Source organism: Oncorhynchus nerka, linkage group LG28 (assembly GCF_034236695.1).
Source record: "Oncorhynchus nerka isolate Pitt River linkage group LG28, Oner_Uvic_2.0, whole genome shotgun sequence".
In the NCBI taxonomy this organism is placed as follows: domain Eukaryota; kingdom Metazoa; phylum Chordata; class Actinopteri; order Salmoniformes; family Salmonidae; genus Oncorhynchus; species Oncorhynchus nerka.
In genome coordinates this window covers 7,629,823-7,653,758 of record NC_088423.1, presented here as the reverse complement: position 1 = coordinate 7,653,758, position 23,936 = coordinate 7,629,823, and the positions used below count along the sequence as shown (strand labels likewise).

Here is a 23,936-nt window from a genome sequence, read left to right as displayed (position 1 = left end):
GAAAGAATGCTCTGGGGTGTACAGTAGTTCCAGGGAATCATCACTATTCAGATACCTTGTTTCAATGCCTCACACTATTTAGGTCACTCCGCTTTACACTCAAGTTGGACCGAAAAACAGAATTCACAGTAGGGTTGCAGTTTTTAATTAAGCGGATTTCCAGATGGCCTAATATACAGTTACTCCTTTTTAGACTGTAAGAAAGTATGACATCAGAGCTGAATTTAGATATATCCTACACCATCCATTCCTAAATGTACATTCCCATATTACTACTGTACAATACGGTATAAGATTTGCTAGCAACTCCTTGACATATGGAGCTGAAGATCCATCCAAAATGTGGGTCCAAATGTGCCAAGGCAGCAGTGAGGGGCCTTCCCCTCTATCTGTAGGACTTTGTGCTCCTCCAAGCTGCCCATCAGCCACAGTACTGTGTTTCAGCTAGAGAGCTCCACAGAATAACAACAACAAAATCCAGAAAAACGCATGTCAATAATGTTATAAATTGATTTGCATTTCAATGAGGGAAATGAGTATTTGACCCCCTCTCAATCAGAAATATTTCTGGCTCCCAGGTGTCTTTTATACAGGTAACAAGCTAAGATTAGGAGCACACTCTTAAGGGAGTACTCCTAATCTCAGCTTGTTACCTGTATAAAAGACACCTGTCCACAGAAGCAATCAATAAATCAGATTCCAATCTCTCCACCATGGCCAAGACCAAAGAGCTCTCCAAGGATGTCAGGGACAAGATTGTAGACCTACACACGGCTGGAATGGGCTACAAGACCATCACCAAGCAGCTTGGTGAGAAGGTGACAAAAGTTGGTGCGATTATTCGCAAATGGAAGAAACACAAAAGAACTGTCAATCTCCCTCGGCCTGGGGCTCCATGCAAGATCTCACCTCGTGGAGTTGCAATGATCATGAGAACAGTGAGGAATCAGCCCAGAACTACACTGGAGAATCTTGTCAATTATCTCAAGGCAGCTGGGCCAATAGTCACCAAGAAAACAATTGGTAACACACTACGCCGTGAAGGACTGAAATCCTGCAGCACCCGCAAGGTCACCCTGCACAAGAAAGCACATATACATGCCCGTCTGAAGTTTGCTAATGAACATCTGACTGATTCAGAGGACAACTGGGTGAAAGTGTTGTGGTCAGATGAGACTAAAATGGAGCTCTTTGGCATCAACTCAACTTGCAGTGTTTGGAGGAGGAGGAATGCTGCCTATGACCCCAAGAACACCATCCCCACCATCAAACATGGAGGTGTAAACATTATGCTTTTGGGTTGTTTAACTGCTGAGGGGACAGGACAACTTCACCGCATCAAAGGGACATTGGACGGGGCCATGTACCGTCAAATCATGGGTGAGAACCTCCTTCCCTCAGCCAATTTGCAACCAGAGCTCACGCTGAGGTTGGTTAAGTTCCGTAGTTGATATTAGTCCTTCTAATTGTATGGACAGCAGCCCTCACGTCATCGGGAACACTAGGTTGACTTTTGTCAATGGGCTTTTGTAGTGGTGGAGAGAAGGGCGTGTTTCATAGTTCACAACCAATGCCTGTTCACTTGGGCGGGGCCACTGAGTAAGCATCGTTCACTTATGAAAACAATTCTCTCATTTAGAAGCTAAAATTACGTTTGATCTTTTCACAAATAATTTCATACTTAAAACATTTAAATTGCACAACAATTTCATGTGAATCTGATAACTAGAATGTGTAGACTTCCCAAGATACTTTGTAGTCCTATCATCCGTAATAATGTCTTGGATGACAACTGATCATATTCTCTCATATTCCAACGGATATTTTCAACTGGTTGGATTACCGAAATATGGTTCAGTTCCCAGCTTTTGATGTTACCAGACTCTCTCTATGTCAATAAAGGGCTTTCCAAGAGTACAATCTGTAGAGTAGAGAGCGAAAAGGGGGAAAGGGATTTATGGGGGCCGTAAACCTCACCAACAGGGCAACGTCATGAAACCCTTGACAATCAACCATTCTCTGTCGGGGATGAAGTTGGCTTTTGCCGACTGGTCGAACCCCGGTACACATTATTTTTCAGATGTTACCCTACTGTAGTTACAGTATTGTTCAAACTCACATCCATGAGCTACTTGCTATGGGCGTCACTGCTATTAGCTTCACGACTGACATTTGGACCAGCGACGTCAGCCCAATGAGCATGCTGAGTCTGACCGCACAGTGGGTCAACAAGGATTTCGTACTGAAGAAGGCTGTATTGCATACCGCTGCTGCCATTTCAAATGGCATTTGAACAACTGACTGGAGAAATAAGCTAGTCAACTGCGTCTGCAGCAGACGTGATACCCTCTGTCATGGCATTGAAACGCCTGCTCAACACAACTGCCGACACAGACAGTGGGGTTAAAACTTGCAAAAGTTGTGGCTGTGAACAAGTGATTCAGTGGCATTCTCTCTGAGCCTCTTTACGGTGTCGCCACCATGCTTGATGTTCGGTACAAGGGCCACTACTTCGATGCAGACAAACAGGATTTACGTGAAATGTTACATACACAGCTGGACAAGCTGGAAACACAGTGACCGAGGAAACACACAGCGCACTGAGGAAGAGAGGCCACAGATGGACAGTGCTGAAACTTCACTGCTTGACATGTATGATGAAATCCTGGATGAGAATGAAACTAATGAATAACGAAACATCACAGCAAGCAAGTGAAAGAAATAGGTTTTGATTATGTTTTACTGGTAGTGGGGACATACGTAAATGCCAACAAAATAACTTTTTTTGTGTGTGTGTGTAAAACCTTTATTTAACTGGGCAAGTCAGTTTTTTTAAGAACAAATGTATTATTCACAATGACTGCCTACACCGACCAAACCCAGATGACACTGGGCCAATTGTGCTCCGCCTTATGGGACTCCCAATCACGGCCGGATGTGATACAGCCTGGATTCCAGCCAGGAACTGTAGTGACGCCTCTTGCACTGAGATGCAGTGCCTTAGACCTGTGTGTGTGTGGGAGTGAACTATTTAACTGTACTAGAATGCTTAAAAAGGCCGCAAAAATGTTAAATATAGGTATCGTTTTTTGGGGGGGAAAGGAAAATATCGGTAATTGGCCAAAAATGTGATATCGGTGCATCCCTAGTTATTATTGTAACTTTAGGAGTTTCACAAACGTTGGGCTATATGTTAAGATTTTTTGATACATTGTCAGGCTGCATGATGCGAGGATTTGAAAAAAGTTGCTTGAAAGGTATGAGGTTTGCTTAGTTTTTTTGTGCAGGCTGTACACAGTTCATTAGTCTCTCATTCACAATTTGACAAGCACTTGATAATGTCTCGAATTTCACGGCAGCATCCCCTTTGTGTGGCCGTAATGCACGCTAAAAAAATCCATGGTTTTTGTGGCCGTTGTGCCGTCTCCCTGAGTGCTGCGCTCTCCGAAGCACCTCTCACTCACATGGCTCTCCATCACGTGATCTGGTCTTTCTTACAGGCTAAAGTGAAGACACATCAGGGACGCAACTGCCCGCGTCCTTATCCAATTCCGCTGTGTTCGTATTTGGAAGAACTGTACACATTTACTTTTCTTCTGCCAACAAGATGAGAAGGCTTAGCGAACAGCTAAAGCACTAGCCTATGTCAATCTACTATCCCCCATAGTATAAAAATTGACCTATTCTGTGTGAGAAATAAATATTCCAAAGTTTGGGACAGTTGTGGGATGTGATTGATCCCAAATTAATACAACCACTCATCAAAAAACACGTGTGGCACATGTGGCTTACGCAAGACATCAAAGTTTAGCTTTAAATGTTAATAAACTGCTATTTCTTCATATTATAAGCGCAGTTAGGCTTTACATCCTTTGTAATGTGGATTAATGTGCTTAATTTTATTGAGTTATTTAGCCACTTTAGTTGTGATACAAACCTTATCAACACATAAGCTAGGCTACATGAGGGGTGCGACTATGATTTGAAAAAGTAGCAAAAAAAAGAGGCATTGTTTCTTGTGAATGATGCCCAGCATAAGCATAAGTGATCAAATATAATTCACAAGTGATAGGCTAATACTTTCATCCATTATACTATTCTTGATTTAATCTCATCTTTATATATATTATTTAGTTTATTTGTGAAATTTGTTTTGATTTAGAGTGGATCATTATCTGTCACTCTCAAACGGGCAGTGGGAAAAAATACATGAAGCCTAAACAGATATAATATTTGACTAAAACATAATCATTTCAAACCTTGATTACATTTGGGTAGAGTATCCTGCGTAGGGTTCCGTCTTTCGGATGGGACGTTCAAATGGGTGTCCTGACTCTCTGTGGTCATTAAAAATTCCATGCCACTTATTGTAGGGGTGTTCATCCCGGTGTCATGGCTAAATTCCCAACCTGGCCACATTCCACATTTACATTTAAGTCATTTAGCAGACGCTCTTATCCAGAGCGACTTACAAATTGGTGCGTTCACCTTATGACATCCAGTGGAACAGCCACTTTACAATAGTGCATCTAAATCTTTTAAGGGGGGGGTGAGAAGGATTACTTTATCCTATCCTAGGTATTCCTTAAAGAGGTGGGGTTTCAGGTGTCTCCGGAAGGTGGTGATTGACTCCGCTGTCCTGGCGTCGTGAGGGAGTTTGTTCCACCATTGGGGGGCCAGAGCAGCGAACAGTTTTGACTGGGCTGAGCGGGAACTGTACTTCCTCAGTGGTAGGGAGGCGAGCAGGCCAGAGGTGGATGAACGCAGTGCCCTTGTTTGGGTGTAGGGCCTGATCAGAGCCTGGAGGTACTGAGGTGCCGTTCCCCTCACAGCTCCTTGGCCACCTAATCATCCCCTTCATTCATAATTGGCATATATGACTCCTCACCCCGCCACCTGATAGCTGATATGTGGTGAGCGTTCTGGCACAAAAAGGTTACCGTGCTTCACTGAGTTGGGAGCAGCTCATTGATGGTGTGTCGTTGAAATTCTAATCAAGTAAGGGAGAAGACTTTCAATTTCTTCAAACAATCAACCTTTTAATATCGATTATTTATTGCAATAATGGAGCTGGTCAATGATCGTTGAGGAAATTCAAAGGGTTTATATAGAAGCCCCAAAACTGCTCAGTCATGGTTGGTTCCACCTCTCCTCGGCAGATCGGGGCATCGTAAGCTACCTTGTTTTCTTCTTGTGGCTATGTGTATCGGGTGTGTGAGGTTATAACGCACAAACGAGTGATAACGGCAGTTCTGTTACTCCTTTCTCAACCAAGCTAGCCTCTTCTCTTCATACAGTGCCTTGCGAAAGTATTCGGCCCCCTTGAACTTTGCGACCTTTTGCCACATTTCAGGCTTCAAACATAAAGATATAAAACTGTATTTTTTTGTGAAGAATCAACAACAAGTGGGACACAATCATGAAGTGGAACGACATTTATTGGATATTTCAAACTTTTTTAACATCAAAAACTGAAAAATTGGGCGTGCAAAATTATTAGTTCAAGGGGGCCGAATACTTTCGCAAGGCACTGTATCTCCACACAGCGGTGCCCTTGGAAGATAGTAGAAGAACAGGATGGAATGAAGAACTGTGGTCACTCTGAGGCTCTTTGTCTTATGCTGTGTGACCAAGTTACTCTGAAGTAAAGATGTTTCGAAACACTTTCAGGTTGTTTTGTCCATTTAAGTTCTCTATTCCGTGGAAGCGGTAGGAACTGAGAACAAGTTCCTAAAAAAGATTGTTTCCCAATGAGAAATCACTGAACAGACAGAGAACCAAAAAGAAAAAAAATTCTGAACGGTTAGTCCTCGGGGTTTTGCCTCAGACATGATTCAAACAGTTTTAGAAACCTCTGTGTTTTCTATCCAAATCTACTAATAATATGCATACCTTGTATTCTTGGCATGAGTAGCAGGAAGTTGAAATTGGGCACGCTATTTATCCAAAAGTGAAAATGCTGCCCCATATACCTTAAGAAGTTAAGCAGAGTGCTCTTTACCATCACTAAGCTCCTAATTATAAAGCTACAAATAATTATATAGGTACATCAAATGCATCTTGCAAACACAGAATTTTTCCTTCTCAGGTGAGTTTCCCCCTACTCTATAAAGCGCTTTGAGTATCTCAGTTGGCAGAAAAGTGCTTTATAAATCGGATCAATTATTATAAATGATTATTTGTATATGATCACATATGTCTTTCTATTATATGTGTGAATACTTGGGAACAGATTTCCAACATGTAAATCACTTGGAGCTAATTTCCTGATGGTTTTAGTCTTTTATGGCCAACAATAAATAAAAAATAAATACATGTTTTGGGGATCAGGAAACATGTGCTGTGTGCTTTTCATCCAGTACAGTGTTGTGCTGTGTACTTTTCATCCAGTAGTGTACATTGTGTATTGTGTGCTGTGTGTTTTCATACACTGTGCACTACACTACAGTACTGTATGTGCTGTGAGTGACTTTCCTCCTGGATCCAGATGTGAAGACCACCCAGTTTCTGAGTCATTCGATGCTTTGTTCCTGTTTTCTTATTCGTTAACAATGTTATTATATGCAGTATTTTGATGAGGAATCTGCTGACCGGCACACCAGGCCACAGACCGTTAGTCTTCCTCCGCTGTGGCTGTTCTGCTCAAGAAGTGCCATGGAACATTCCTCGTTAGTTAGAAGGCTTCATGGATGGCCTGCACAATGTACAGCAATGTGCTGTAGTTTACTAGGGTTGAGTTCAGTAAGGTACACCATACATTTTGCACTGACCTGATCTATCCGGCCTTATCTCTCTGAGATGCTGTTCAGACTCATATTATATCTTAATGGATTCCTACCACCTGAGCATCAACAACAAAACACCATGTATCCCGACTGACCGGTTTCAAAGCTTTTTGTCTAGTAAGCACAGCCAGAGGAGGAATGTTCCAGCTAGAGAGATGGGTGGTTGAACTGTCTAACTTTTACAGCAAGGAGAAGCTATAAAGGAGAGACTCAACTTGTCCTTAACTTGTTTCTTAGGGCAGGATCGCAGATCTGGGCATGAACCAGTTCCTCAGTTCTTTAAAGTGAAGATACTATATAAGGGATCGTTGCATACCTTATGTTAAGGAATACCTAAGATAGGATAAAGTAATCCTTCTCACCCCCCCCCCCCCCCCCTTAAAAGATTTAGATGCACTATTGTAAAGTGGCTGCTCCACTGGATGTCATAAGGTGAATGCACCAATTTGTAAGTCGCTCTGGATAAGAGCGTCTGCTAAATGACTTAAATGTAAATGTTCAAATGGTGGAACAAGCTTCCCCCTACTAGCTCTGACTTCGCTGATAAATACTTTCAGGTCAAATGTACTTGATACGATTGTCATATGTGGTTGTCTCACTTTGCTATCTTAAGATGAATGCACTAACTTAGTCGCTCTGGATAAGAGAATCTGCTAAATGACTCAAATGTAAATGTAATGTTCCAGAATTTACTGCAGCGGGCATGGAGGATTTGATTTCCTCTTTACAAACCTAGTCCCATCATTACCAGCAGGCCATGTCCATTAACACAGCCTTAACAGGCTTAACTGCTGCTATTAGCAAAATAACAAGTGACCTAATAACGTAATGTCTTACATGTTTATTTGATTTATTAAACTAGGCATTAAGGTATGTGAAAATATTTGCTGTAAAAATAACAGATTACAACAAAATGTGCTACTGCATGTCTGTAAATTGTGATGACATAAGACTGAACCATTTAATAGACTGCACCATTCATTTCATAGATGGTCATCTGTGGCTTCTGTTAATCACGGAAATGACAAGGTCAACTGCTTTTTTTGTCTCCAAACTTAGTCGGTTATAATGCCCCCTGCATGCAATTGACCATTTCTGTGGAACAATTAGCATCTGAGACAGATTATTCTCAGACCTTCCTAATTGTCATGCTGAAGACAAGCTGTCAGAGCTCAATGAGATTAATTACTCATGGTCTTTTTTCTCTGCGTGGCCCTACCCTGTCTGACAGATAATGTAATCGAATGCTGCCGTATGTTTTAGAGGCTTCATTAACATAACAGCTGCATTAGTGTTTAGTCACACTGATATCCAGTGTTTATGTGGGGACATATTTTGTTTTCATATGTTGCTGTGACAAGAATTACAAATGGCATTTTATTTCGATTTTTATTTAAATGCATAATAATCTGACTAGGCTGTGTGAGTGGGTGCTCCTGCGAGAGAAGTGTAGCTGACTGCAGGCTGTTATTAGGGTTTGGAAAAGTCTTTGTAATGTAGCTGACTGCAGACTGTTATTATAGTTTGGGAAAGTCTTAGTAATGTAGCTAACTGCAGACTTATTAGGGTTTGGGAAAGTCTTAGTAATGTAGCTAACTGCAGACTTATTAGGGTTTGGGAAAGTCTTTGTAGTGTAGCTGACTGCAGACTGTTATTAGGGTTTGGGAAAGTCTTTGTAGTGTAGCTGACTGCAGACTGTTATTAGGGTTTGGGAAAGTCTTTGTAGTGTAGCAGACTGCAGGCTGTTATTACAGTTTGGGAAAGTCTTTGTAGTGTAGCTGACTGCAGACTGTTATTATAGTTTGGGAAAGTCTTTGTAATGTAGCTGACTGCAGACTCATTAGGGTTTGGGAATGTCTTTATAGTGTAGCTGACTGCAGACTGTTATTATAGTTTGGAAAAGTCTTTGTAATGTAGCTGACTGCAGACTGTTATTATAGTTTGGGAAAGTCTTTGTAATGTAGCTGACTGCAGACTTATTAGGGTTTGGGAATGTCTTTATAGTGTAGCTGACTGCAGACGGTTATTATAGTTTGGGAAAGTCTTTGTAATGTAGCTGACTGCAGACTTATTAGGGTTTGGGAATGTCTTTATAGTGTAGCTGACTGCAGACTGTTATTACGGTTTGGGAAAGTCTTTGTAGTGTAGCTGACTACAGACTGTTATTAGGGTTTGGAAATGTCTTTGTAGTGTAGCTGACTGCAGACTGTTATTACAGTTTGGAAAGTATTTGTAGTGTAGCTGACTGCAGACTGTTATTATAGTTTGGAAAAGTCTTTGTAATGGAGCTGACTGCAGACTCATTAGGGTTTGGGAATGTCTTTATAGTGTAGCTGACTGCCGACTGTTATTATAGTTTGGGAAAGTCTTTGTAATGTAGCTGACTGTAGACTTATTAGGGTTTGGGAATGTCTTTATAGTGTAGCTGACTGCAGACTGTTATTATAGTTTGGAAAATTCTTTGTAATGGAGCTGACTGCAGACTCATTAGGGTTTGGGAATGTCTTTATAGTGTAGCTGACTGCCGACTGTTATTATAGTTTGGGAATGTCTTTATAGTGTAGCTGACTGCAGACTGTTATTAGGGTTTGGAAATGTCTTTGTAGTGTAGCTGACTGCAGACTGTTATTACAGTTTGGGAAAGTCTTTGTAGTGTAGCTTACTACAGACTGTTATTAGGGTTTGGAAAAGTCTTTGTAGTGTAGCTGACTGCAGACTGTTATTACAGTTTGGGAAAGTCTTTGTGGTGTAGCTGACTGCAGACTGTTATTACAGTTTGGGAAAGTCTTTGTAGTGTAGCTGACTACAGACTGTTATTAGGGTTTGGAAAAGTCTTTGTAGTGTAGCTGACTGCAGACTGTTATTACAGTTTGGGAAAGTCTTTGTAGTGTAGCTGACTGCAGACTGTTATTAGAGTTTGGGAAAGTCTCAAATTATCTGTGAGCTCTGGAATGTGCAAAATAAACACAAAGGTACAGCTAGCAGCTGTTTTCTGCCCAGTAACAGGGAGGGAGGTTAGAACATGTTTATTTACTGTGCTGCAGTCCATTGTACTGTCTTCATTTCCTCTCCTGTGTCTCTGCTCTGGTCTGCAGGCAAGGTGAGATGGCAAGACTTTGACCAGGACCTATATGTTGGTGCTACGGTGGTGCGGCCAGGGCAGGATCCCTACGCCCGCAACAAGTTCAACCAGGTGGAGAGTGACAAGCTGAGGATGGACCGCGGAGTCCCTGACACCAGACACGACCAGTAAGTCTCCATTCCACCTCAGTCATGGGTGGAATTGAGTGGGGAACACATGAGTACAGAGTGAAAGAATTTTAGCTCAATTCATGGTGATTTTACTGCAGTGAGTAGTCGAGTGATTGGCCCTGAACATCAGTGCACTTACCTATTAGTAATGTCTTATGGGGAAAGACTGGGACCTCATGCTGTCATCTGATTATCAGGAGGGCAACATTAATCATAGACAAGTATACATTTGTATTTTTCCACCTCCGTAGCCTAACGACAGGGTTTCTTCTTCTGCTGGCGCCTCAATATAACCTAACTAAGCCTCACAATAACGCTGGACAGAGTTTCTTCTGCTGGCGCCTCAATATAACCTAACTAAGCCTCACAGTAACACTGGACAGTCTAGCAGAGACCTTTGGCACAATCATCTGAAGCTACCAATTGGCTGACCCACTCACTGCCCAAAGATCAAGGTAAATACAGGTCCTCTGGAAGAAAATACAGGCGAATAGATGGCTTATTGTGGGAGGTCATGATGGTAGATTGATAGCGAATTACCCTTCAATTTTCTTCCTTGTTGAAGCAGTTGATGTTGATTGATGGTGCCTGTTAGCAGTTGATGATGAATCCATGGTGTCTGTTAGCAGTTCATGCTGCAGTTGGTGCCTGTAGTTCGTTGAGGCCCAACAGTGTCCACCTTTATTTATGTCTGTGCTTTTGATGTTTGCTCAGGGTGGGCCAGGGCTCAGTTTCCCAAAAGCATCTGAAGGCTAAGTTCATCGTTAGAACCTTCGTAGGAGCATCACTAAATCTCTGAGCTGTTTCTCAAACCATTGTTACCAAAGATTTTGTATTTGTGTTTATAATGGAGCCCCATGTAGCTGCTGCTTTGGCAACAGCTATCTTCCTGGGGTACAGCATAATTAAGGCAGTTTATACAATTTTAAAAACATTACAATACATTCACAGATTTCACAACACACTGTGTGCCCTCAGGCCTTCTCCACCACTACCACATATCTACAGTACAAGATCCATGTGTAGGTATAGTGCGTATGTTATCATGTGTGTATGCATGTCTGTGCCAATGTTTGTTGCTTCACAGTCCCCGATGTTCCATAAGGTATTTATGTAGTCATGGTTTTCTGTAGTACTGTGTGCCTCCCATAGTCTGTTCTGGACTTGGGGACTGTGAAGAGACCTCTTGTGGCATGTCTTGTGGGGTATACATGAGTGTCCGAGCTGTGTGCCAGTAGTTTAGACAGACAGCTAGATGAATTCAACATGTCAATACCTCTCATAAATGAAAGAAGTGATGAATTCAATCTCTCCTCCACTTTCAGTCAGGAGAGATTGACATGCATATTATTAAAATTAGCTCTCTGTGTACAGCGGTCCTGTTCTGAGCCATTTGCAATTTTCCTAAGTCCTTTTTTGTGGCACCTGACCACACGACTGAACAGTAGTCAAGGTGCGACAAAACTAGGGCCTGTAGGACCTGTCTTGTTGATAGTGTTAAGAAGGCAGAGCATCGCTTTATTATGGACAGACTTCTCCCCATTCTAGCTCCTACTGCATCAATATGTTTTGACCATGACAGTTTACAATCTAAGGTTCCTCCAAGCAGTTTAGTCATCTCAACTTGCTCAATTTCCACATTATTTATTACAAGATTTATTTGAGGTTTAGAGTTTAGTGAGTGTTTGGTTCCAAATACAATGCTTTTAGTTTAAGAAATATTTAGGGCTAACTTATTCCTTGCCAACCACTCTGAAACTAATTGCAGCTCTTTGTTGAGTGTTGCAGTCATTTCAGTCGCTGTAGTAGCTGACGTGTATAGTGTATAGAGTCATCCACATACATAGACACTCTGGCTTCACTCAGTGGCATGTCGTTAGTAAAAATTGAAAAAAGGGGCCTAAACAGATACCCTGGGGAATTCCTGACTCTAACTGAATTATATTTGAGAGGCGTCCATTAAAGAACACCCTCTGTGTTCTATTAGACAAGTAACTCTATATGCACATTATAGCTGGGGGTGTAAAGCCACAACACATACGTTTTTCCAGCAACAGATTATGATCGATAATTTATCTCAGCCAATCATAAGTAATTTGTGTAAGTGCTGTGCTTGTTGAGTGTCCTTCCCTATAAGCTTGCTGAAATTCTGTTGTCAATTAGTTTACTGTGAAATAGTTTTTGACCAGATAAAATGCTATTTTTTCCCCCAGATGTTTACTAAGGGTTGGTAACAGGCTGGTTGGTTGGCTATTTGAGCCATTAAGGGGGCTTTACTATTTTTGGGAAGCAGAATGACTTTAGCTTCCCTCCAGGCCTGAGGGCACACGCTCTCTAGTAGACTTAAATTGAAGATGTGGCAATATAGTCTGCTATTATCCTCAGTAATTTTCCATCCAGATTGTCAGCCCCCGAAGGCTTGTCGTTGTTGATAGACAATCTTTTTTTACTTCTTCCACACTGACTTTACGGAATTCAAAGTACAATTCTTGTCTTTCATAATTTGGTCCACTATACTTGGATGTGTAGTGTCAGCGTTTGTTGCTGGCATGTCATCCCTAAGTTTGCTTATCTTGCCAATGAAAGTCATTAAAGTAGTTTGCAATATCAGTGGGCTTTGTAATGAATGAAGGAGCCGAGTTGGCTTTTTTCCCCAAAATGTGATTTAAGGTGCCTCAAAACGTTTTACAAAGATACTATCATTCTTTATATAATGTATCATAGTGTAGTTTCTTTTTTATTTAGTTTAGTCACATTATTTCTTTCTTATTTGCAGTATGTTTTCCAATCAGTTGGGCTGCCAGACCTTATTGCCATACCTTTTGCCTCATCCCTCTCGACCATACCATTTTTAAATTCCTCATCAATCCAAGGGGATTTAACAGTTTTTATAGTCATTTTCTTAATGGGTGCGTGTTTATTAGTAACTGGAATAAGTAGTTTCATAAATGCGTCAAGTCTGGTTTCTCCTCATTACCCACCACAGACCAGCAAACATTCTTAACATCATCAACATATGAATCACTACACAACTTTTTGTATGACCTTTTAGTATTACGCCCAGCCTTTGGAACTTTGTTTTTCCTAGATATGGCTATTATCAAATCAAATTTCCTAGCACGGTGGCTAGGAAAAACTCCCTAGAAAGGCCAGAACCTAGCAAGAAACCTAGAGAGGAACCAGGTGATGAGGGGTGGCCAGTCCTCTTCTGGCTGTGCCGGGTGGAGATTATAACAGAATATGGCCAAGATGTTCAAATGTTCATAGATGACCAGCAGGATCAAATAATAATAATAATCACAGTGGTTGTCGAGGGTGCAGGCCAGCACCTCAGGAGTAAATGTCATTGAGAGTATCACTACTGCTCCTGCTGTCTCTAGAGAGTTGACAACAGCAGGTCAGGGACAGGGTAGCACGTCCGATGAAAAGGTCAGGGTTCGATAGCCGCAGGAGGGAACAGTTGAAACTGGAACAACAGCACAGCCAGGTGGACTGGAGACAGCAAGGAGTCATCAGGCCAGGTAGTCCTGAGGCATGGTCCTAGGGCTCTGAGAGAGAGAGATTCAACTTTAGGCTGATGAACCTGTAGCCATATTACTTCAACAGTATTTAACATTAGATCGTCTCTAAGATTTACAGGAATGTGGTTCTGAATATAGACCGCAACACCGCCTCAATTGGCATTTGTCTTTTCGGTAGATGTTATAACCATGTATTACTACCACTGTATCATCAAAGGTATTATCGAAGTGAGTTTCAGAGATATTCAGAATGTTAATGTCGTCTGTTGCAAGCAAGTTATTGACTTCATGGACCTTGTTTCTTAAGCTACATATGTTAATATGGGCTATTTTTTTCCACTTTTCTGGGTTGCTTGATTGCTTTTAATGCTTTACTGGGAAGCTTGTCAGAGGTAGACTTACTCATGTTATTTACATTGAAACTGATAGTACAGGGTGAGCTGCATAAAGTGCTCTTCCTACTATTGCACACCGCCTCAGTGCTAACAGTGTAACTTTGGTTTATAGGCTCATGATTACTGCTTACAATAGCTGTAGGATAAACAGATGTATTCGGTGCAATTAGGGGTACATTTGTTTTTGCCTTTGCCCCTAAGATCATGTACATATGATGCAGCATTATGACAACTCATTGTCACAATGGTAGGGATTGACTGAGCTGGACTTGGATCATTTACCAGTCATTGTTTCAACGTAGCCTTGAAATGTGTGGACAGAGTCCAGGAGCCAAGATGATTTGGATGGACTCCATCATTCCTGTAGAGTATCTTCTGTTTCCAGAAGGTGTCAAAGTTATCAATAAAAGTGACTCCAGCAGACCTACATGAATCTTTTAGACTGCTGGCATTAAACATCTGGCTTCCTAATCTGTCATACCGGCAGGCCAATGATGGTACTGGACATGACATTGTTGGCTGTTTTTTGGAGTCTTTTAATGTTAAAATCAGTCATTTAAAATCAATTTTCAAATGTTCCGAGCTAGCCCTCCTGATGTCGTTTGACCCCACATGGACTACGGCAGTGTCATCTCTCGGCATCTGTGGTAGAACAGTCGGAAGCAGCCCTATGTCCTGTACTGGTGCTCAGGGTTCTTGCCTTGGGGACCGAGATGTTTCTCACCATAGAGCTGCCTATGATGACAGGTGGTGATGTTGAATGGTGGCTGGGAGCTCCGAGTATCTGAACTCGAGGTAGAAGCCGCCAGAGAGGGAGACGGAACCGAGGACGAAGACGCAGGTACCTCTGGATCCGATCTGGATTGGGAAGCCACCAAGGATGAAGTGTAAATTGAGCAAGTTGAAGTGACTGAACTGCTTGGAGTGACCCTGGATTGTAAACTGTCATGGCCAAACATATTGAATCAACAGTAGCTAACATGGGGAGAGGTATGTCCATATTAAAGCACTGCTCTACCTTCTTAACAGCACTATCAACAAGGCAGGTCCTACAGACCCTAGTGTTGTCGCACCTGGATTATTGTTCAGTCGTGTGGTCAGGTGCCACAAAAAGGGACTTGGGAAAATTGTAATTGGCCCAGAACAGGGCAGCACGGCTGGGTCTTGGATGTACACAGAGAGCTAACATTAATAATATGTATGTCAATTTCTCCGGGCTCAAAGTGGAGGAGAGATTGACTTCATCACTACTCGTATTTGTGAGAGGTATTGACATGTTGAATGCACCGAGCTGTCTGTTTTAACTACTGGCACACAGCTCAGAAACCCATACCACACAAATACATGCCACCAGATGTCTCTTCATAGTCCCAAAGTCCAGAACCGACTATGGGAGGTGCATAGTACTACATAGAACCATGACTACATGGAACTCTATTCCACATCAAGTACCTGATGCAAGCAGTAGAATCAAATTTCAAAACCAGATTAAAATACACCTTATGGAATAGTGGGGACTGTGAAGCAACACAAACAGGCACAGACACATGCATACACACACACGATAACATATGTACCATACACACACACACATGGATTTTGTACTGTAGATATGTGTTAGTTGTGGAGTGGGGGCCTGAGTGCATGCAGTGTGTTGTGAATGTATTGTAATGTTTTTACATTTGTAAAACTACCTTATTTTTGCTGGACCCCAGGAATAGTAGCTGCTGCCTAGGTAGGAACTAATGGGGATCCATAACAAATACAAATGAAAACAAGATAAATGCATTAAAATATAAATATATTTCAATCATATTTAAATACATTTCATGTTCAATCAATTTGAGTTCTATTTTGCGAATTGTAGTAAAATTTTTGCTCAATCTATTTAAGTTATTAAACGTTCTCTCTGTGTGGCTTTTGGGAAACACGTTACGTCTTCAGCGGTTGTAGGAAAGATGCCTCATTAAAACACTCGTTAGTCTGACTTCCATCGCTATCGGGAAACCAGGCCCTGGTCAATAGATATTAGATACTCCAGGGAGAACCTTCAGATAACAGGAAGCCCACTCTGGAAGAGCTTCCTCCATTACCACATAATCATGTCACTCATCATCCAGTTAGACAATCACTCTGCTGTTTTATTTGCCTGTGGAAACCTCTGTGGCCTCGCCCTTATACCCTCAGATATCCAGAACGTTTGAATATCGGACAATGCAAAGCGAATAAGCATGAGATTTATCCCTGTGTATAATGGATTCTTTATCTCTTATGGAGGGTGTGGGTCCTTTTGTGAGGGAAATTGCTGTGACTAGGGCAGGTGCCCAGGGACTTCCCCAATAGTGCATATAATATTGAACTGGAAGTGCCCCTTTTGATCTCTGATGCCCATTCACATTTACACTTTAGTCATGTAGCAGACACACTTATCCAGGGCCACTTACAGTTAGTGCATTCTGTGTTTGAGGCCTTCTGGCCCTGTGGTACAGAGCGTGTTACAAGAGGAAATATCGAAGACCATGAAGGGGGGGAGGGGCAAGATGATACATGGAAGTGGATACAATTGACGAGGGACAGGGGGTGGAAGAGGGGGAGCACAGAGGCCAATGTGTTGGAACGCTAATGAGAGGGAGTGGTCGGTGGCTGTAACAAAGTAGCTTTCCCTCTGACATTCTGATCAATGTCTTCAGGGGGCCCAGGAGTCTCCCCTGCTCCTCTGCTTTATCTGCCACGTTGGCTCCCTCATGTCAGCCAAAGGAGCGCTGGTCAAAGGTACAATTGATTGTTCTCCGGGCTGGTCTGCCCTCCTGTGATCCCGGGGACCTGGGCACGATCCCTGCCAAGATATCGGGACAGGAGGGCCAAATCCATATGGTTTGAGTAAGCCTATGAGTTGTTGTTTTGGCCCTCAGCGGTGGGTTTAAATGCCAGTTAAGTCTAGTACTCCTTTTAAATGGGAACTGATCTGGTAGGCACAGGATACATGGTTTTCTCTATAGAGCTGGTACAGTACATGTCGACTCGTGAGATTACACCTCGTGCTATTCTTCTGAGCATGGACCAAATACGACATTTGCCAGATGTAGCAGGCAGTGAAGCAATGTTGATTGAGGTACACCATTTTGATTTAGCTACAATATAACATGACATCTGATCAATATTCTCCACCATTAATGCTCATGGGTCATGTTGACAGCAGTGTTCTTCAGTGGCCACGAATTAATATATTGAGGTAAGCATTTCTGCCACACTGTGAAAACACTTCCTCCCGCTGTCCCATCTGACTGATGTAAATATATTGGTGGGTGGGCATTGGTTAGTAAACAAAACTCCCTGGAAGTCAATCCATAGGTATCTCATTGCTGGCCGCAGTTAAAGCCTGATTATTCAAAAGCATCATTATGGTGTGAGTAAAATATGTCTGTACTCACAACTTTTGTCTCTACTTCCCATGCTGTACCTGCATATCTAAATGCAAATTGGCAATCGTTCAACAAATTGGCAATCGTTCAACAAATTGGCAATCGTTCAACAAATTGGCAATCGTTCAACAAATTGGCAATCGTTCAACAAATTGGCAATCGTTCAACAAATTGGCAATCGTTCAACAAATATGAAATGGCATTTTTTTTACCATCCCAAATTTTTTTTAATTTTTTTTTTAAATCATAATTTTCCTGTTTGTCTCATGACATTTTCCTGTGCGTCTCTCATGACATTTTCCTGTGCGTCTCTCATGACATTTTCCTGTGCGTCTCTCATGACATTTTCCTGTGCGTCTCTCATGACATTTTCCTGTGCGTCTCTCATGACATTTTCCTGTGCGTCTCTCATGACATTTTCCTGTGCGTCTCTCATGACATTTTCCTGTGCGTCTCTCATGACATTTTCCTGTGCGTCTCTCATGACATTTTCCTGTGCGTCTCTCATGACATTTTCCTGTGCGTCTCTCATGACATTTTCCTGTGCGTCTCTCATGACATTTTCCTGTGCGTCTCTCATTACATTTTCCTGTGCGTCTCTCATTACATTTTCCTGTGCGTCTCTCATGACATTTTCCTGTGCGTCTCTCATGACATTTTCCTGTGCGTCTCTCATGACATTTTCCTGTGCGTCTCTCATGACATTTTCCTGTGCGTCTCTCATTACATTTTCCTGTGCGTCTCTCATTACATTTTCCTGTGCGTCTCTCATGACATTTTCCTGTGCGTCTCTCATTACATTTTCCTGTGCGTCTCTCATGACATTTTCCTGTGCGTCTCTCATGACATTTTCCTGTGCGTCTCTCATGACATTTTCCTGTGCGTCTCTCATGACATTTTCCTGTGCGTCTCTCATGACATTTTCCTGTGCGTCTCTCATGACATTTTCCTGTGCGTCTCTCATGACATTTTCCTGTGCGTCTCTCATGACATTTTCCTGTGCGTCTCTCATTACATTTTTGCTGGTCTTTGACAAACATTCTTGTCTGCTGTTCTAGATGAATTAGTAGCTTGATTATGGTTGTTCCTTGAGCTGCAGGACAAATATATTCAAGTCTAAAAAGAAAAGTTATTGGTGCTGCTTACTGTCGTGTCTTTGGCATCATTAAATTTAAGACTTATTTGTAGTTTATCAAATCAATTCAATTTATCAAATCAATTCAAATCAATTAACTAATCAGGTAGATGTAATTAACTAGGAAGGTGGAGCACCAAGGAATATATTCAGATTACAAAGTTATAATTTTCCTAATATAAATTTCTGAAATTTTAATATCTGATCAATTAGTCTTCTCATTAATTAATGATTCTTTACCTCACGTTAGTCTCATTCCAAACGTCGTAAATTGTTGGTTATCTGCACGAACCCAGTCTTCACCGAGTCATCCATACATCAATTGTCTTACATAGTAAATAAATTAACTAAATAATCACAGAAATGCACAAACAGTAGATGTAGTTACAAGGAAATGATAGCGGATGTGCCCTAGTGGGCTAAACCGGCATCACGGCTTGGTGGACAAAATGGAAGTTGGGGTTGACTGATATAATTATAACAATTGAAATGTTAATCCTTTGCACATGAACGCTCACTCATTCGGGAATAATTGCAATCAATATATATATATTTCCACTCAGTGTGTCGTCCTGATATATGTTGGAAAGTTTGTCTGCCCTCTCTCTCTGCCGTGGTTTGAATGGATAGTTCAGAGTAACATTCAGCAATGTCGTTATAGAATAGATGTTTCGGCGGTTGTCGGTCTTCGCATTCAATGATACCGAATTCCTAGCTGCAGACTAGTAATTAGTATCAAAGACTTGTTCTTATTCTGTCGGTTCGATAGTCTGAGTTAACCACGTGGTATGGTTAAGAATTCAGCAATGGGCTCAAACCTTAGCCCTCTCGTAATTGAGTTCAGCTTGGTCTCTACTCAAACCTTAGCCCTCTTGTAATTGAGTTCAGCTTGGTCTCTACTCAAACCGTAGCCCTCTCGTAATTGAGTTCAGCTTGGTCTCTACTCAAACCTTAGCCCTCTCGTAATTGAGTTCAGCTTGGTCTCTACTCAAACCTTAGCCCACTCGTAATTGAGTTCAGCTTGGTCTCTACTCAAACCTTAGCCCTCTCGTAATTGAGTTCAGCTTGGTCTCTACTCAAACCTTAGCCCTCTCGTAATTGAGTTCAGCTTGGTCTCTACTCAAACCTTAGCCCTCTCGTAATTGAGTTCAGCTTGGTCTCTACTCAAACCTTAGCCCTCTCGTAATTGAGTTCAGCTTGGTCTCTACTCAAACCTTAGCCCTCTTGTAATTGAGTTCAGCTTGGTCTCTACTCAAACCTTAGCCCACTCGTAATTGAGTTCAGCTTGGTCTCTACTCAAACCTTAGCCCTCTCGTAATTGAGTTCAGCTTGGTCTCTACTCAAACCTTAGCCCTCTCGTAATTGAGTTCAGCTTGGTCTCTACTCAAACCTTAGCCCTCTCGTAATTGAGTTCAGCTTGGTCTCTACTCAAACCTTAGCCCTCTCGTAATTGAGTTCAGCTTGGTCTCTACTCAAACCTTAGCCCTCTCGTAATTGAGTTCAGCTTGGTCTCTACTCAAACCTTAGCCCTCTCGTAATTGAGTTCAGCTTGGTCTCTACTCAAACCTTAGCCCTCTTGTAATTGAGTTCAGCTTGGTCTCTACTCAAACCTTAGCCCACTCGTAATTGAGTTCAGCTTGGTCTCTACTCAAACCTTAGCCCTCTCGTAATTGAGTTCAGCTTGGTCTCTACTCAAACCTTAGCCCTCTCGTAATTGAGTTCAGCTTGGTCTCTACTCAAACCTTAGCCCTCTCGTAATTGAGTTCAGCTTGGTCTCTACTCAAACCTTAGCCCTCTCGTAATTGAGTTCAGCTTGGTCTCTACTCAAACCTTAGCCCTCTCGTAATTGAGTTCAGCTTGGTCTCTACTCAAACCTTAGCCCTCTCGTAATTGAGTTCAGCTTGGTCTCTACTCAAACCTTAGCCCTCTCGTAATTGAGTTCAGCTTGGTCTCTACTCAAACCTTAGCCCTCTTGTAATTGAGTTCAGCTTGGTCTCTACTCAAACCTTAGCCCTCTCGTAATTGAGAGAAGCATGGTCTGAAGATAAGATGGTGCTCGCTGTACCCAAAGAGGGAAACGTCATGACATTACGTTAGTAGTTGTTCCCAGAATGAACTTGACATATCCAACTGAAGGTACTTTTGGCATCACTAGGGAGAGCACTGTAGTATGACTTATTTCACCAGCGAGTTATGGTTTGGGAAGGCCTGTGGTGGTCTTAGCTAACACGGAGTTCACCATCTCTCATAATCGTCTGTGCCTGGAGTTTGACACTACTCAACTCCGTCTCCGCAAAGACATTAATGACCCTTTAAAAAGCAACAGATCACTTTTGAAAACAGCCTATGTGGCATCCATATGAGGCATTGATATGAGTCAGAAAGAGTTATTCTAGTGTGTAAATAGGGTTTGGAACATCTATGCGTCACAACGGGTAAATTAAGGTTTTGATTTGACGATGTCCATTTGCCCACTGACATGGGGTGAACAGCTGCGGTGATTGCTCTCTATCCAATAGCATAGATAGTGAGACAGACCCGCTCAGCAGCTCTGACTTTGCTTACGTAAGACGACACGTCACGCAATTGTGAACTTTAGAAATACTGCACCAGACACCTTAGTTAGATGTCAAACTAAAACATCCTCGGTAAAAACATCAACATTATTACATATTTCTTGAGTTATCTTTGATTCATTCTGGGGATTTTGGAGAAGGGAAATAGGCTTCCGCATCGACAGTGTCTCATGCCGGACAAACAAAGGCGGAATCGGTCAGGAAACACACTTCCAAGACTGAAATCTAATTTTTCTAATGAGCAACAGAAAAACACGTACCAATCAGTGTGTTCAGTGGCTCTTTTAAAGTACCTAAAATATACTCTCGAGTTGTAGCATGTGACTTAACTATCTCATTAATGTGTCATAAACTAAGCATTTAGCCACACCACTATAGGTTTCTCATGAGCGCCTGTGGTTTATGACTGGTGGGTATGCAGGATGTTTGGTCAGGAAGGTCTGTGCCCCCCAACCCCACACCACCCCCTGTCTGTTTTCAGACCAGTCAAGTTCTTCCACACCGATCTTGACAAACCATTTCTGTATGGACCTCACTTTCTACACGGGGCATTGTCATGCTGAAACAGGAAAGGGCCTTCCCCAAAATGTTGCCATAAAGTTGGAAGCACAGTATCGTCTAGAATGTAATTGTATGCCGTAGCATTAAGATTTACCTTTACTGGAACTTAGGGGCCTAACCCGAACCATGAAAAACAGCCCCAAACCATTATTCCTCTTCCACCAAACTTTACAGTTGGCACTGCATTGGGGCAGATAGCGTTTCTCCTGGTATCCGCCAAACCCAAATTTGACCGTCGGACTGCCAGATGGTGAAGCATGATTCATCACTCCAGATAACGCTCCTCCAGAGTCCAATGGCGGCGAGCTTCACACCACTCCAGCCAATGCTTGGTATTTTGCATGGTGATCTTAGGCTTGTGTGCGGCTGCTCGGCCAATGAATCCGTTCTATAAGCGCCCAACGAACAGTTCTTGTGCTGGCGCTGCTTCCAGATACAATTTGGAACTTGGTAGTGAGTGTTGCACCCGAGGACAGATGATTTTTACACACTACGTGTTTCAGCACTCGGCGGTCCCGTTCTGTGAGCTTTGTGGCCTACAACTTCGTGGCTGAGCCATTGTTGCTCCTAGACGTTGCCACTTCACAATAACAGCACTAACAGTTGACCGGGGCAGCTCTCAGCAGGGCAGAAAACTGACTTGTTGGAAAGGTGGCATCCGATGACGGTGCCACGTTGAAAGTCACTGAGCTCTTCAGTAAGGTCATTCTACTGTCAATGTTTGTCTATGGAGATTGCATGGCGGTGTGCTCAATTTTATACACCTGTGTGGCTGAAATAGGAAAATTCACCAATTTGAAAGGGTGTCCACATACTTTGTATTTTTGGTGTACTTTGTATCCTGCTTTTTCTCAAGTGTTTCCTTTATTTTGGCAGTTAACTGTATGTTGGTCATAGATGTCAAAGCATTTCAATCATCCTGTATAACTGGAAATGCTAATTGACAGCATTCTCTTTGTGGGTCTGTCTGTATTGTCTGAGTAATTGAAGTTAGATATGGCTACAGACATGTATTGTTTGGGATTGCTCTGCCAACTATAATGGCACATGGTGAATCAATTACGTCTCTTCAACTTGCTGTTGTTTAGTCTTTGCTAGCAGCGCTCTCCATCCTCCTCCTGCTCAGCTTCTTTCAAGCCCGTCATTTCCACTGTCCCTCGAGTGGAGGAGCACAGGCCTCCTAACGATCCTTTTGACAAGTCGGCCCATACTTTGTCAGGAGTTGCAGTTCAGTAACTGACGCTTACTTCTGCCTGTGGTCAGTGCGCCTGCAGGAAAGTTCTCAAGGGAGTGCAGGGTCACTTATACTCCAATTAAGCAGTCACCAGGAACCATGCTGGGGGTAAAGCAGTCACCAGGAACCATGCTGGGGGTAAAGCAGTCACCAGGAACCATGCTGGGGGTAAAGCAGTCACCAGGAACCATGCTGGGGGTAAAGCAGTCACCAGGAACCATGCTGGGGGTAAAGCAGTCACCAGGAACCATGCTGGGGTAAAGCAGTCACCAGGAACCATGCTGGGGGTAAAGCAGTCACCAGGAACCATGCTGGGGGTAAAGCAGTCACCAGGAACCATGCTGGGGGTAAAGCAGTCACCAGGAACCATGCTGGGGTAAAGCAGTCACCAGGAACCATGCTGGGGGTAAAGCAGTCACCAGGAACCATGCTGGGGGTAAAGCAGTCACCAGGAACCATGCTGGGGGTAAAGCAGTCACCAGGAACCATGCTGGGGGTAAAGCAGTCACCAGGAACCATGCTGGGGGTAAAGCAGTCACCAGGAACCATGCTGGGGTAAAGCAGTCACCAGGAACCATGCTGGGGGTAAAGCAGTCACCAGGAACCATGCTGGGGGTAAAGCAGTCACCAGGAACCAGGCTGGGGGTAAAGCAGTCACCAGGAATCAGGCTGGGGGTAAAGCAGTCACCAGGAATCAGGCTGGGGGTAAAGCAGTCACCAGGAACCAGGCTTGGGGTAAAGCAGTCACCAGGAACCAGGCTGGGGGTAAAGCAGTCACCAGGAACCAGGCTTGGGGTAAAGCAGTCACCAGGAACCAGGCTGATGTGAAGCAGTCACCAGGAACCATGCTGGGGGTAAAGCAGTCACCAGGAACCAGGCTGATGTGAAGCAGCCAGGCTGAATGTGAACATGGATATTTCAGCTTTTTGTCTTCTCTCCTCTTTCTTTGCTGTGAAATGGAGTATTGTGATGAATGCTACAACTACACTAGTCTTTAATTTGTTCCATATCATATGCACTCTTTCAACGTTCACTCTGTCCTGTTAGTTTCAACA

General features: G+C 42.7%; 1 protein-coding gene across 2 annotated transcripts in view; it reads left to right on the top strand.

The window, feature by feature from the left end:
- Positions 1-23,936, top strand: part of LOC115112845 (polypeptide N-acetylgalactosaminyltransferase 2-like) — a 139,623-nt gene that overhangs the window by 78,857 nt on the left and 36,830 nt on the right. For both annotated transcript variants that reach the window (XM_029639849.2, XM_029639851.2), the window contains exon 3: positions 9,881-10,034. In XM_029639849.2, coding sequence (XP_029495709.1) covers positions 9,881-10,034 — 154 coding nt within the window. The remainder of the gene's footprint in view (positions 1-9,880; positions 10,035-23,936) is intronic.